Source organism: Ovis canadensis, chromosome 2 (genome assembly GCF_042477335.2).
Source record: "Ovis canadensis isolate MfBH-ARS-UI-01 breed Bighorn chromosome 2, ARS-UI_OviCan_v2, whole genome shotgun sequence".
NCBI classification, from domain to species: Eukaryota; Metazoa; Chordata; class Mammalia; order Artiodactyla; family Bovidae; genus Ovis; species Ovis canadensis.
This window is the reverse complement of record NC_091246.1, coordinates 141,043,240-141,055,981: the sequence shown is the minus strand read 5'-3', so window position 1 is coordinate 141,055,981 and position 12,742 is coordinate 141,043,240. Positions and strand designations below refer to the sequence as shown.

Sequence of the window (12,742 nt, the reverse complement as noted above, 5' to 3'; positions counted from 1 at the left end):
AAAGAGGGCGGGAGGAGGGAGCTGGCAGGGGCCAGCTTTGATCGCCTCGGCTCTGTTGTATATTTGCCTTCTCCAGTTTAGATTAGCTGAAACAGTCAGCTCTAGCGAGGAGTTGTGTTCCAAGGAGCTCCCCCTCCCTCGTCAGCGCCCCCTCCCCAATGTCTTCTGCACGCGGGGAGCTGGGTCGCGGCTCTTCCCGAAGTCGCGCCTGAAACTTCAAGGGCTAATGGTTCTGTGTTCTGCCGTAATTAGGAGGCCACACAGCTCTCCAACACACCGTTAAAACAAATCTGTAAGTCATCCTACCCCTCTCCGGGACAGACCCGGGGAAAGGCGGCAGCTGGGGCCGCTCCCGGCTGCGTGCTCCGCGGGGGGAGTGGCGTCGCTGTGAATCCCGGCCTCGGTCTTTCTAAGCTCTTCCTTAGAAAGAAGAGAAAAGGGGCAAAGAATGGGCACCTCGCCATCCACCAAGCGAGCAAGGAGACCCTGTGTCTTTGCTTGAAAAGTTTTCAGAATAAATAGCTCTGGTGGTTCTAAGCAGTGATGAAGAGAGGCTGGGTCTGAGTCTTCTCCAGAACAGTGAGATAATGGGAAGGTTATGGAGTCGTCCTCCCCCCATCTCTTTTCCTTTCCCCACTCCGTAAAAATCAGCCATATAAATCGTTTGCATTGTTTAAGGTACATTGATCAATCTAATGGCTTGTAATGGGCTCCTAATTGCCACTTGCAGAGTTCTGCAGGCTCCTGTTTGAACAGGACAGTTTCTTGATTCCAGCAGAAGTCCACCTTAATCTTCAAACTGGTTGATTACAGACCCAGGAAGAGCACTAGGATGGCCAGGCCACAGCAGTCTCAGACCCTCAGGGGAGAGAGGAAAGGGGACTTAACGAGGGATGTTTGCTATCCTTTTTGTTCTTTTTTCAAATTTCACTAACGAGCAAAACCCAGACTGTGATTTATTGATTAGACAGATGATTTTGCTTTTATCAGACAAGAAATCTTCCTTATTTGCATTCCTTGTGTCTGTATATAATACAGCAAAGAAGTTCCTTGGACACAAACTGCTCTCAGTCATACTTCTTTTTATTTACTTATTTCTAACAGGGCAACACTAGGAATTGTGATAGTAAATCATAGGGCTGGGGGGTGGGTGGGTAGGGTTTAGGGAACACTTGTAGAAGAAAAGTCAAACTTTCTCCAATAGGCATATTAGGTATGCCTAAAGTCCTGTTTCATAGCTTGCAGTTGTGCCTCCTCTAAAGCCTGGATGGAGGAAGGAGAGTTGGAAGTCTCCTCAAAGGCTGCCTATGAAAGTGTAAAACTGAGGAAACTAATATGCTGGCAAGAAGCTGATGAATGACCAGAATTCCTTGGCCTTTGGGTTTTTAAAAAATATTAATATTTTAGGGTCTGTGTGAAAGATTGCTTTAGTGTCTCCAAAGATGGTTCCATCAGAGTTGGCTGAGACAACAAATGTGTTCCATTTTGGTAGAAAAGCGAAGTTGCTCAGTCGAGTCTGATTCTTTGAAACCCCATGGACTGTAGCCCACCAGGCTCCTCCGTACATGGGATTTTCCAGGCAAGAGTACTGGAGTGGGTTGCCATTTCCTTCTCGAGGGGATTTTCCTGATCCAGGGATCAAACCCGGGTCTCCCACATTGTAAGGCAGATGCTTTACTGTCTGAGCCACCAGGGAAGTCCAATTTTGGTAGAAATGCCCTAAAAAAGAAGGAAGCCAACATTTACTTAGGTCTAAGACCCCTCTATAGTAGTTGGTGACGGAGGGAGGGAAGGTAAAACCCCAAGGAGAATAGGCCCCCCATGGTTTCCAAGTAAGGCAGTAAACAAATCTATGATGCTTGTCGAATAATCTTCCAATAATTGCAGTCATTAAAATCATCACAGTCTACAGACACCTTCCTTTCTTTGACACACCAGAGTCTTTCATTTAATTGTTCATGCATTTTTGGCTCAGATAAACAGATCAAGGCAGGCTGAAAATATATGGCCCAGATACATCTAGCAGCAGAAAATTAGTTGTGTGGCAAAGGTGCGGAGTGTCCTTAATAGACTAAGGTCTATTCAGTAGACCTTAGAGACAAAAAGGATTTGCATCTCCTCCCATCTCTAAAGAGCAGTAACACTTCCAAGGTAGAGGAAAGATGAAAGTTCCAGTGTCCTCTTGAGCCTTTCTGCCTCTTTTATTTGCAAGGGTTAGGATGGAATGATGGTGTTATAGAACAAACGTTAAGTGAAAACTCAATGGAAGTTGTGGTAAAGTTTCTCAATTTTCAATTAATTTTCTCCATCCAGTTGATCTCAAGGCTAGTGCTTTTAAAAATATAGCTATGTGTCCATGATAAAAGATTCCCTTCTAATTAAAAGCTGCATTTAATTGTCACCCACTATTGACAAACTCCAACTGAGGAAAAGCTTCAGTGGACTCAACAACCTTACCTCTGTACTGGCGTCTTCAGCCCCTGTTCATGGCAGGTAACTGTGGTGCACAAGGGCAGCTTTCCCTGTGTGTGGGTTTTTTGTTGTTGTTGTTTGTTTTGCTTTTAACTCGTTATTAATGTATCTCCCCAACTCCCACACCGTGCTGACCTGATAATCACTGCTGTAGTGTAGATCATGCAAATGAAAAGCATAATTAATTGCGCGTATTATTCAGAAAGGGAGCCTGGTGGCTAAGCAAATAAATAAAGGCATGAGAGAGGAGGACAGGTCAGATAAATGCTTTTTTTAGGGCTCCTCTTCTGGCCCTCTCCTCGCCCCTGGCCATCCTGGTCCGGGTGGCTGAGGCTTTGACAGCAGCCAGCAGGGCCCGGGCGAGAACCTTCTGTTCCTCCTCCCCCAACGCCTCCGCTCCCGCCCACATCCTCAAGTCTCCCCAACTCCACCTCACCTCACCCCACCCCATCCCCGTGCCATATATTCGCAGCTCAACTCTGCGACTGGCCAAAGCTCTTGGGCAGTCACCTAATATTTCGAGTTATTCAAAAGATAACTGGTCCTCTCCTGTCTCCCGTTGCATCAGGGAAAAGCATCTTTTTTTTTTCCCCCCCGTGGCTTAGCAGCTCCAATCCTTCGGATCCGCGCTAATGACGGAATTGTTTCCCCGCTTTGCCTCCTCAACGCAGCAACTTGCGCAGTTGCTCAGATCGAAGCTCTCGGGAGAGGCAAAATGGGGGAAACAATATTTGTTCAAAGGAAGTGAACTTGTCCCTTTAATTACCCTATTCTTCTTTATTAGGATTCCTATTGAAATTTTATTTTGCAAAAAAAAATTATGTTGATTTAACCGTAGTGTATTTACGATGTAAATATATTCCAAGATGAAAACGTCACGGATCAATTGTAAAGGACCCGGATACATAATTTTAAAAAATCAGTTTCAGTGTATATGAGGTTCTCACCCCACTTTCGCTGCTCAGTCAGATTTGTTTATGCAGAATCGACATTTAATAGTGCTAATTGCACTCCAGTTAAATTGCCCTGATTGCAGAAAGGGAAGCAATTTTCGTGCTCTCTGTCTGGGTTTGGAAGAAATTGTTTTATATTCACCTCTTTATAAAGAAGTGGAGATAAGGCACCGGGGCCTTTGCACAAATTGCACTTAGGGGCTGACTGGCAGCATTCAGGCGCTATAATAGAGCATTATTTGGCCGTTTTGAATAATGTAAAGCGTTTGCTGAAAGCTATTCTCCTGAAAATTGCTTTAACTTTTAAAAGGGTGATGATTCACTCCAAACCAGGCCTTTGTTACATTGTCATTATTTCCCCAAATGTTTTAACAGTCAGCTCAACACTTCAGCATAACACATTGATCTTTGTTTAAAAACTAGATTTTTTAGAGGAAGAAAAAAATGTCACACGGAAAAAAAAAAAAACAAAACCTGGACTTCTGAAAGATTTCCTTGGGCACCCCACCTTAAAGTTGAAGTGCCCAGGGCGTCTGCCTGCGATCATCTGGAAGATTTTCTAACTTTTATTGTGATCCGGTGATGTGTATCTAAAGAAATATCCGAGTGCCCACGGAGAGTCTGACAGCTGGAACTGCGCTGAAAACCGAGGGAGCGGGAGGGGAGAAGAAGGGAGGAAGAGGAAGAGGAGAAGGGAAGGCAACCCGGGCGCCGGGAGCCTGAGGTGCCAGCGGGAATTGTTTTAAATGGTTGACTTGAAAATGTCACCAGTGCTAAGTGGCTTTTTGGATTGTCATTACTTTGTCAGGTTTCCTTAAAGAGAGGGTATGTTGGGGGAGGAGGTGGCTGGGGGGAACCTCCGCTCTACTCCTCCCCGGGCTGCACTGGGTGAGTCGGCAACGCCTCGCTGCCACTTAACAATCCCTCTATTAGTAAATCGACGCGAAGACTCTACGGGAAGCCGAACACCAGTCTGCTCTCCCAGGGCAGAAGTCACCTGTTGGGAAGGGCTCCCGGGTCCCCCTGCCGGGCTTTCCGGTTCTTCCAGGCTGCTAGGATGCCGCCTCACCCCTCCACGCCGAGTCCCCGGGGCTTTTCACACTCCCCCTTCCCCGTCTCCCCCTGCCAATTTCTACTAGAATCCCCAGGACACAAAGCTTCATTAGAGCGGCGCGGGTCTTCTCACTCTCTCTCCCTTCTCTCCTTTTTCTCTGTCGTACTTTCCTCAGCCTTTTCGCCACCTTAGACCAAAGTGGGGGGGCGGGGAGCATTTGAGCCAAGATATTCTAACGAAAAGCAAAGAAAGCAACCCGTATAGTCTTCTCCACCTACGGAGTGCACCAGGATGCATGCAGGCTCCGTCTCAGGGCCAAGAGATGAGCCACGGTGGTCGCACTTTTTGGGTCAAGAGGTACTGTATGCTCCCCCTCCGCAGCAACTCGTCTTTTGCACCCAAGCTGTTGAGGTTCGTGGTTTAAAATGTCTTTTAGAGCAGGATGTGGGTTTTCAGGGGAAAATGTGGTACACTAAAACCAGTACCCACGTCTGTCGAGGGCACTGATATTTCTGATTCAAAAGCTCCTGGCTACCCTGAAGAAAAAGAAGGGGAGACCCAGAAAGAAGAAAAACACCTCAGCGACTAAGGGGTTCCAGGAGCATAGTTAGTTGTCTGTCTGAGGACGTGTCTTCTCACGCGACAGGATCCGAAGAGGACTTTAAGATGCTTCCAGCTTGCAAAATGTGGAGGCGCCCACGTGTGGCCTCGTCCCTGGTACTCACGGACGGAGATCCGCGGGAGAAGCTCCCTGAGCACGACCAGGAAAGCAGGGAGCTAGGGGCGAGCCCACCCCTCAAACCGGCGTCCTTGCCCATCAGAGGAGCCTCTAGGCCCAGGCAGCCTGGAGTGTGAGTGGGTTGGAGCTGGGGCAAGAAACTCGATTCCGGGCTGAAATGTGACATGCAAATCTTCACCGGGTTAAACAAACAGCCGAGCAAGCTGCAGCTTCAGCGGGGGTGGCGGTGGGGGCGGACGCGGCTCCCGCCGATCTCTGTTTCCAAAGTCGTTGCATTGTGAAAATAAGCGGCTTCGTGCAGCGTGTTTTATGGGCTGATATCTCCCACCCCCACGCCAGCCCCCAGCGAAACCCGGCAGATAATCAGCACGTCCCACTGTTTAGTCATATTTGACAACTGGGTTAACCTGGTATCTAGGCGCTGGCAAACGGTACAAAGGGTGCCCTCAATTACCACTTGAAGCTTCGGGTGTGAGTGGCACTTGTATTACCCACTGGGTCAGAGGCCAGAGCGACAATTAGGAAGTCACATAGACCGCTAGGGGAAATGGCGGGATGCGGCAAGCTCCAGGCCCTCCCAACAAGTCTGTGGGTGTAGACCTGGACGAAGAGGCCTATTTCTCTCCTTTCGGAGGAGCCGTCCCTTCACCCCTTCTCCTCAGTGTGACTCTGAGTAAAACTGAATCCAGTGGGAATCTGGAACCAGGTAGACAAGTGACAATGATACAATCGCGAGCGAGAATGATGGAATCCTGCCGAAGTTGTGCTCCGTAGGCGAGAGCCTGGATACACAAAGTGAGCGTTGACATTTTCATCTCTACTTGGGCCTTGCTCGTGTGGCCTCCGCCTCGACGCCCCCTCCCCTCCTGTCTCCTTTCCCACAAGTGGAGAGTCGAGGACTGTCAGTCCTAACTTGCATCTTCTCAGGGAGGTCGCGGGGGGCGGGGGTGGAGGTGGGGAAGCTTGTGACTTGGTCTCAACGATACTTAAACCTGGCTTGGTGAGTGTGTGTAAATTTTTAATTGCGCTGTAATTTCTTCAGTCCCTAGCCGGCGACCGCCCCCGCCCCCAACCGGGTTAGCCGCAGTGACTGGCACGCGCCGGGAGCCCGGGCTTGGGCCCCTCGGCGCGTCTGATTGGCTGCTGGGCAGCTCCCGTCTGCTCTGCCTGCGCCCTCATTGGGTAAGAAGCGCAGCCAGCGGCACTTCAAAGCGGGTGCTCCTCGCACTTAGGCTGAGTTTAGCCCGCGGGAGCCCGGAGTCCGCTCGGCGCGAGCGCGGGGACGCCGGAGCCGCGCGGAACCCGAATAGTTTTTCCGAGCAGCCGCCAGGCTCAGCCTCGCTCCAGGCCCCGCCACGCCACCCAGGGACCTGCTATGGCCACGTCTATACTTGGGGTAAGTCGAAAGTGCGGTTATTTGCTTGTTTTAACAGGAGTAATTTTTCGTTATGGCTTCTCCAGGTCGGCGGCTCTGTAGAAACTGTTGCTGCCCGACTGCAGCTTCAGCTTCTTTGAGCACTTTCCACATTTCTGAGATAGATTCTTTCCAAATTATTGGAACCCAGGAGGTGCCTTTGAAAGAAAAGGATTTGTTAAGCAAGTCCTTTCAATACTCGGTTTTAGAGGTTCCTTTTCTTCCCCGCGTGATTTATATCCCATCCCCCCACCCCTTGCTTAGGGGATTGTTGCAATTACGCGACAGCGGTGTTTCCAGAAAACAGTCTTAATCGTTTTGCAGACCATGTAGTCACGTTAACATTTACACTTCTGCGGCTCCCTAGTTCGTCTATGACTGAAATCCATCGCGGGGGTCGCTTCTGCTCGGATTCTTGTCTTCGTGTGTGTGTGTATGTAAACATTTAAAACGTTTTCTATTAAGAAGAATCAAGTCGTAGTCACCCTTGGGAGGAGTGCCCCAAGTTTCCCCCACCCCCGGTCGCTGTTTCGGCCGCCTCTGCCCTCACCTGGTGTTTGTTGTCGATGTGTTTACCTTCGCGCTTCATCCCGAAGGGCGACTTGGGGGCTTCTTTGAGAGGAGCGGGCTTATGGCGAGCGGAAGGCGAACGACTTGAGTCCAGTTTGGGGCAGGATATGCAGCGACTGAGAACCGACACATCTTTGATTTGTAGCCCCACCGAAGAACAACTTTACAGCTCCGGGACCCTCTCTCTTGGGATCACCTCTGCCCCGCGCGGGGCGCGGCGCATCCTCCGCGAGCTCACCGGGAGGAGGCGCGAGTCGGGGGGCCACGACACCCCCCCGCCCCCCGCCTCGGGACCAGTGGCTGGGGGACGGGGCTGCTCACGGGTGCACTTTGTGTCTTCCTCCCACTTGTTCCTGCCCTCCTCCTCCTGCTCCCTCCCCCACCCCACCCACTGTAGGAAGAGCCGCGCTTCGGAACGACCCCGTTGGCCATGCTGGCGGCGACCTGTAACAAGATCGGCAACACGAGCCCGCTGACGACGCTGCCGGAGTCGAGCGCCTTTGCCAAGGGCGGCTTCCATCCCTGGAAGCGCTCCTCGTCCAGCTGCAACCTCGGGTCCAGCCTCTCTGGCTTCGCAGTGGCCACCGGCGGCCGCGGCTCAGGCGGCCTGGCGGGAGGCTCGGGCGCAGCCAACAGCGCCTTCTGCTTGGCCTCCACGTCCCCTACTTCGTCCGCGTTCAGCAGCGACTACGGCGGCCTCTTCTCCAACTCAGCGGCGGCCGCGGCGGCGGCGGCCGGGGTGTCCCCGCAGGAGGCGGGCGGCCAATCGGCCTTCATCTCCAAGGTGCACACGACGGCGGCCGACGGCCTGTACCCGCGCGTGGGCATGGCGCACCCGTACGAGTCGTGGTACAAGTCAGGCTTCCACTCGACGCTGGCGGCGGGCGAGGTGACCAACGGCGCTGCGTCGTCGTGGTGGGACGTGCACAGCAGCCCGGGCTCGTGGCTGGAGGTGCAGAACCCCGCTGGGGGGCTCCAGAGCTCGCTGCACTCGGGCGCCCCCCAAGCCTCGCTGCACTCGCAGCTCGGCACCTACAACCCCGACTTCAGCTCGCTCACGCACTCGGCCTTCAGCTCCACGGGCCTCGGCTCCTCGGCCGCCGCCGCCTCGCACTTGCTCTCCACCAGCCAGCACCTGCTGGCCCAGGACGGCTTTAAGCCGGTGCTGCCCTCCTACTCGGACTCCAGCGCCGCAGTGGCGGCCGCGGCGGCCAGCGCTATGATCTCGGGCGCCGCGGCCGCCGCCGCCGGGGGGAGCTCGGCGCGCTCGGCCCGCCGCTACTCCGGCCGCGCCACCTGCGACTGCCCCAACTGCCAGGAGGCGGAGCGGCTGGGCCCGGCCGGGGCGAGCCTGCGGCGCAAGGGCCTGCACAGCTGCCATATCCCGGGCTGCGGCAAAGTGTACGGCAAGACGTCGCACCTGAAGGCGCACCTGCGCTGGCACACGGGAGAGCGGCCCTTCGTGTGCAACTGGCTCTTCTGCGGCAAGCGCTTCACGCGCTCGGACGAGCTGCAGCGGCACCTGCGGACTCACACGGGCGAGAAGCGCTTCGCCTGTCCAGTGTGCAACAAGCGCTTCATGCGCAGCGACCACCTGAGCAAACACATTAAGACGCACAACGGGGGCGGCGGGGGCAAAAAGGGCAGCGACAGTGACACGGACGCCAGCAACCTGGAGACGCCCCGCTCCGAGTCCCCTGACCTCATCCTGCACGACTCCGGCGTCAGTGCGGCCCGGGCGGCTGCGGCTGCGGCGGCTGCGGCTGCGGCGGCAGCCTCGGCGGGAGGCAAGGAAGCCGCGTCTGGCCCCAACGACTCTTAGAGATCCGGAGAGAGGCGCGAGGAAGCGAGCGAGAGAGTAGACAACGAAAGCGAGCGAGAGGTTCGGAGGGCAAACGACCGGGGGATGGACGGGCGAGGGCTCCAGGGCCGCCCCCGGGCCGGCGCGAGGTGATGCGGCATTCGGCTCGCGGACCGCCGCTCGCCGGCCAAGCCAGGAGCTCCCCTCTGCTGCCCGAGCCCAGACGAGAATCGAACGCGTTTTCCAGGAACAAAAGCGAACCAACTTGCGACACAAACACTTTAAAAAACTGCGCGCGCACACACACACACACACACACACACACACGCCGGTGACCTACAACCACAAGCACGCACACTCAAGCGTGCACACGCACACACACCACTCGCACAAACTTCTTGAGCGAAGAGCAATACATAGAAACGTTCCCTCCTACCCCCACCGCCCACCCGGTTCCTCCACCCTTCTTTCCTTTTCTCCGAAAACAAATCACCACCCTGCAAAGGACTGTCAGAACATTTGAGAACAAACGGGACCTATAAACACAGACCCTTTGCGTGGATTATATTATATATAAAATGCTCCAAGTCCTGCTTGATATCTACTTACAGTGAAACTTTTTTTTTCCTATAAAAGGAAGCATCGAAAAGGCTGAAGGTGAGAAATTAAGCTGGAAGTCTAGTGACAGTTTCTCTGTATTTCATAACATCTGTAAAAATAGGGTTCAAAAGATTGTGTTCTCTTATTTTCTTGTAAGTGTTCATTCAAATAGAGGTTTTTTTTTTTTGGTGAATTCCTGAAATTCAGGGAGTTTTTTTATTTTTATTTTCTGATGCACTTTGTGAGAGTCAGTATATATGTAAAAGATATTTAAAATGTTGAGTTATCATTTCACTCACAAACACGTAAGTTAAGGTCATCTAAAGAAATTAAATGCGTTTATCTGTATGAAGAAAATCTTGACACCATATTTTCATTTTGGTATTATTAAAGGACTCTGAACAATACACTTTCTTTTTTTTTTTAATCCTGTCACACACACACACCCCAGCCCCCCACCAGTAACCTTTACATGGGTCGACTTTTTTTGTTGGGAAAAATTCCCTTAATGTTAGTCTTAGGTAATGTAAGGTTTATGTGAGTTATAAAAAGCCATAATACAGATACATTTTTGCAAAGTCAGAATTATTTATTTGTATATTAACAGCATAAATTAAATGGGGTTATAAGGTATAGTTGTATTACTTAAGGAGAGAGCTCTTAAAAGGTGACATTTTAAAACTCTGGAACCCCTTCGAAAAAGCAAAGGTCCTTGGCAGTTTTAACTGGGGAGGTGCCTACCCCTGCCAGAGAGGTCAGACAAAACTCCAGTGGGTTTGTTTGTTTTTAAAAAGCTATTTAGAAACAATGAGTGAAAGGAAAAAGCTTTTAAAAAGAAGTCTTTTACCTCCCAAGACCCTCTACGGTTGGGAGGTGACTCAAGGGAATAAATCGCTAGAGTCAATACCCCGGAAAAGACATTTCATGCCTAAATGAAAATCTTGTTAAATGTTATTAATTTTGACTTAGAGCACACAGCAGCCCCCTGTGCCTTGTATTCCCTTATTAGGGATTCATGTCTTATCAAATATCTAATTAATCTCCTAGACATCATTTGTTCTGGCCAACTTTATCTCAGCTGGTCCACGGGGAAAACTCCAAATATTCTCCGTGACAAAGCTCCCTTGAAGATCTTTTTAATTGTCTAAATTAACTGCACCAAATTTGCATGTCAAACGGTAAAGGGCAACCTGAGATAAAATGTAAACGTTTTAAAAGCCCCCAAACTAAGCACTTGATTTGATAACTAGGCTTTTTAATGTTATGGAAGACAACTGCTCCTTTCCTTTTCAAAGACGGCTGATCTATGCAAATAGTGAATTGGAAATGCCTAGGTCCCCGCGCCGTCAAATGGCCCTCGCAGGTTATTTGAATATCAGTGGCGCTGCTTCTGAAAAGGTTCAAGGATGCTCTCTGACTTCTTTGTGATTACTCAGTGCGGCGTCTTATTCTGAAGAAAAAAAAACTCAGGAATAATTAAAGGCTGGGATCAGGCCTGGGAACACATTTGGGACAGGAATCTCATTTAGACAGTCTCTTTCAAAATAAGGCACAGTTAAATTGACCAGAAGGCAATTATTGAAATGAAAATTATTTTCATTCTCTTTGTCTTCTGACCACCAACTTAACAGCCCCGGTTTAAAAGAGAGGGGGAAACGAAAAGAAAATTGGTAAGTGAAATAATTTCGCAATTCGAAAAAATGTTAATTTAGAAAATGAAGTACATATTTACAGAATAAAAGTATATCTAAAAGGCTCCCCTCACAATAGAAAATACAAGCAAAGTCAGCCTCAGTGTGCGGGGCAGTGTGGGGATTTAAAAAGATTATTGTCTTGGGAACTTGAATGAATGTTTTGATTTTTATAGAGGAGAAAAATAAACTGTTGTTATTAAGTCAACAAAAATTTTCTCTCAAACTGCAGTGAAAAGCCAAATAGCAAAGTAGAGATAAAACGTACAGAGAAGGTCTCCATCCGGGCGTCTGCAGAGTCTGGGGCTGGGTGGCTTCCCGCTCCCCCTTCTTGCGTCCCCGAAACCTCGGCTGGCCGGCTCTTCCGCAAGTGTTTCTTTTCTTTGGCCATTTTCTCTTCTGGCTCAGTTTATCACCGGGCCCCCCAGCCTACACTCCGCGCGCCCTCTCGTCCAGGCCTGGCCTAGAGAAGCTGGCCAGGGCTACGTTCACTCTAGGGGCTTGGGGCCGAGGCGCTGGAGGTTGAGAGCGTGCCTGGCGTGTTTGGGGGGCTGAGGGTAGGCGGCGCGGAGGTGAGGGTGTGGTGGGGTCTCCCGGGGAATAAGGGCGCCCGGGCGTCTGCCCCAGGCAGCTTTGTTTCTCGTGGATAATAAAGGCAGATCAAAGGGCCTGGCCGTGCAGGTCCCGCTCGCCTCGCGGCTCCCTCCGCAGCCCAGTGATCAAGGCCTCTGCGCGCTGCCTGTGCCCCGCGGGTCAGCGTATGTCCATCACCGCGGCTTCCCAGAACGGCGGGCGGCGGTCGGGCGTGAGCGTCCAGCCGGGAGAGCAGAGCTCGCGGAACCTGCACGCGGAGGGAGAGGGCCCCTGCCCCCAGCCGAAACTAGCAGGCAAGGGTGACTCCCGCCGTCTTCCCCAACCTCCAGCCCCAGGGGCCCTGGGGGCGCGGGGATACCTTGACCAGAGCAGGCGGCGACCCGCTGGGCCCCAGCAAATTGGGGAAGGCGTGCGTGGGAGGAGAAAGCCCAGGAACCCCGAGAAGAGTTCGGTCTCCACCCGAGGTGGGGCCGCCTCTCCCCAGGGCCACCTCGGGGCTCCTGGGCCCGGCCCGCTCTGGTTCGGGTGCAGGCGAGGGCCGCTGCTCGGAGGCTGGTGTGGGGTTGAGGGAGCAGGCATGGGCCCTGAGTTCTCTCAGTCCCGGGTGAGAGGAAATTTGATTTCGTTTCAGCCGGTGTCTCCAAGTATTTCCTGCGCTGTAGCTTTCTCTTCCTGCGCAGGAGAGGAACGAAGACCAAGTTTTCCTCGGCCCTTCTCTCTCTCAGCCAGCCACAATCCACACCCTCCTCGCCGCGTTCTGCCTTTTCTGGCTTTATTTACATTTTTAAAAAACTCTTGGAGTGAATCAAATTCTACCTGATGTGGGGGAGGGGGTGTGGAGAAAGAACGAAAAA

General features: G+C 51.9%; 1 protein-coding gene across 1 annotated transcript; it reads left to right on the top strand.

Annotated features, from left to right (window-relative positions):
* Positions 1-6,593: 6,593 nt before the first annotated feature.
* SP9 (Sp9 transcription factor) lies at positions 6,594-9,024 on the top strand. Its single transcript, XM_069579451.1, has 2 exons — positions 6,594-6,614; positions 7,600-9,024. Exons 1-2 carry the CDS (start codon positions 6,594-6,596, stop codon positions 9,022-9,024), a joined length of 1,446 nt encoding a protein of 481 aa, XP_069435552.1.
* The last annotated feature ends 3,718 nt before the right edge of the window (positions 9,025-12,742 follow it).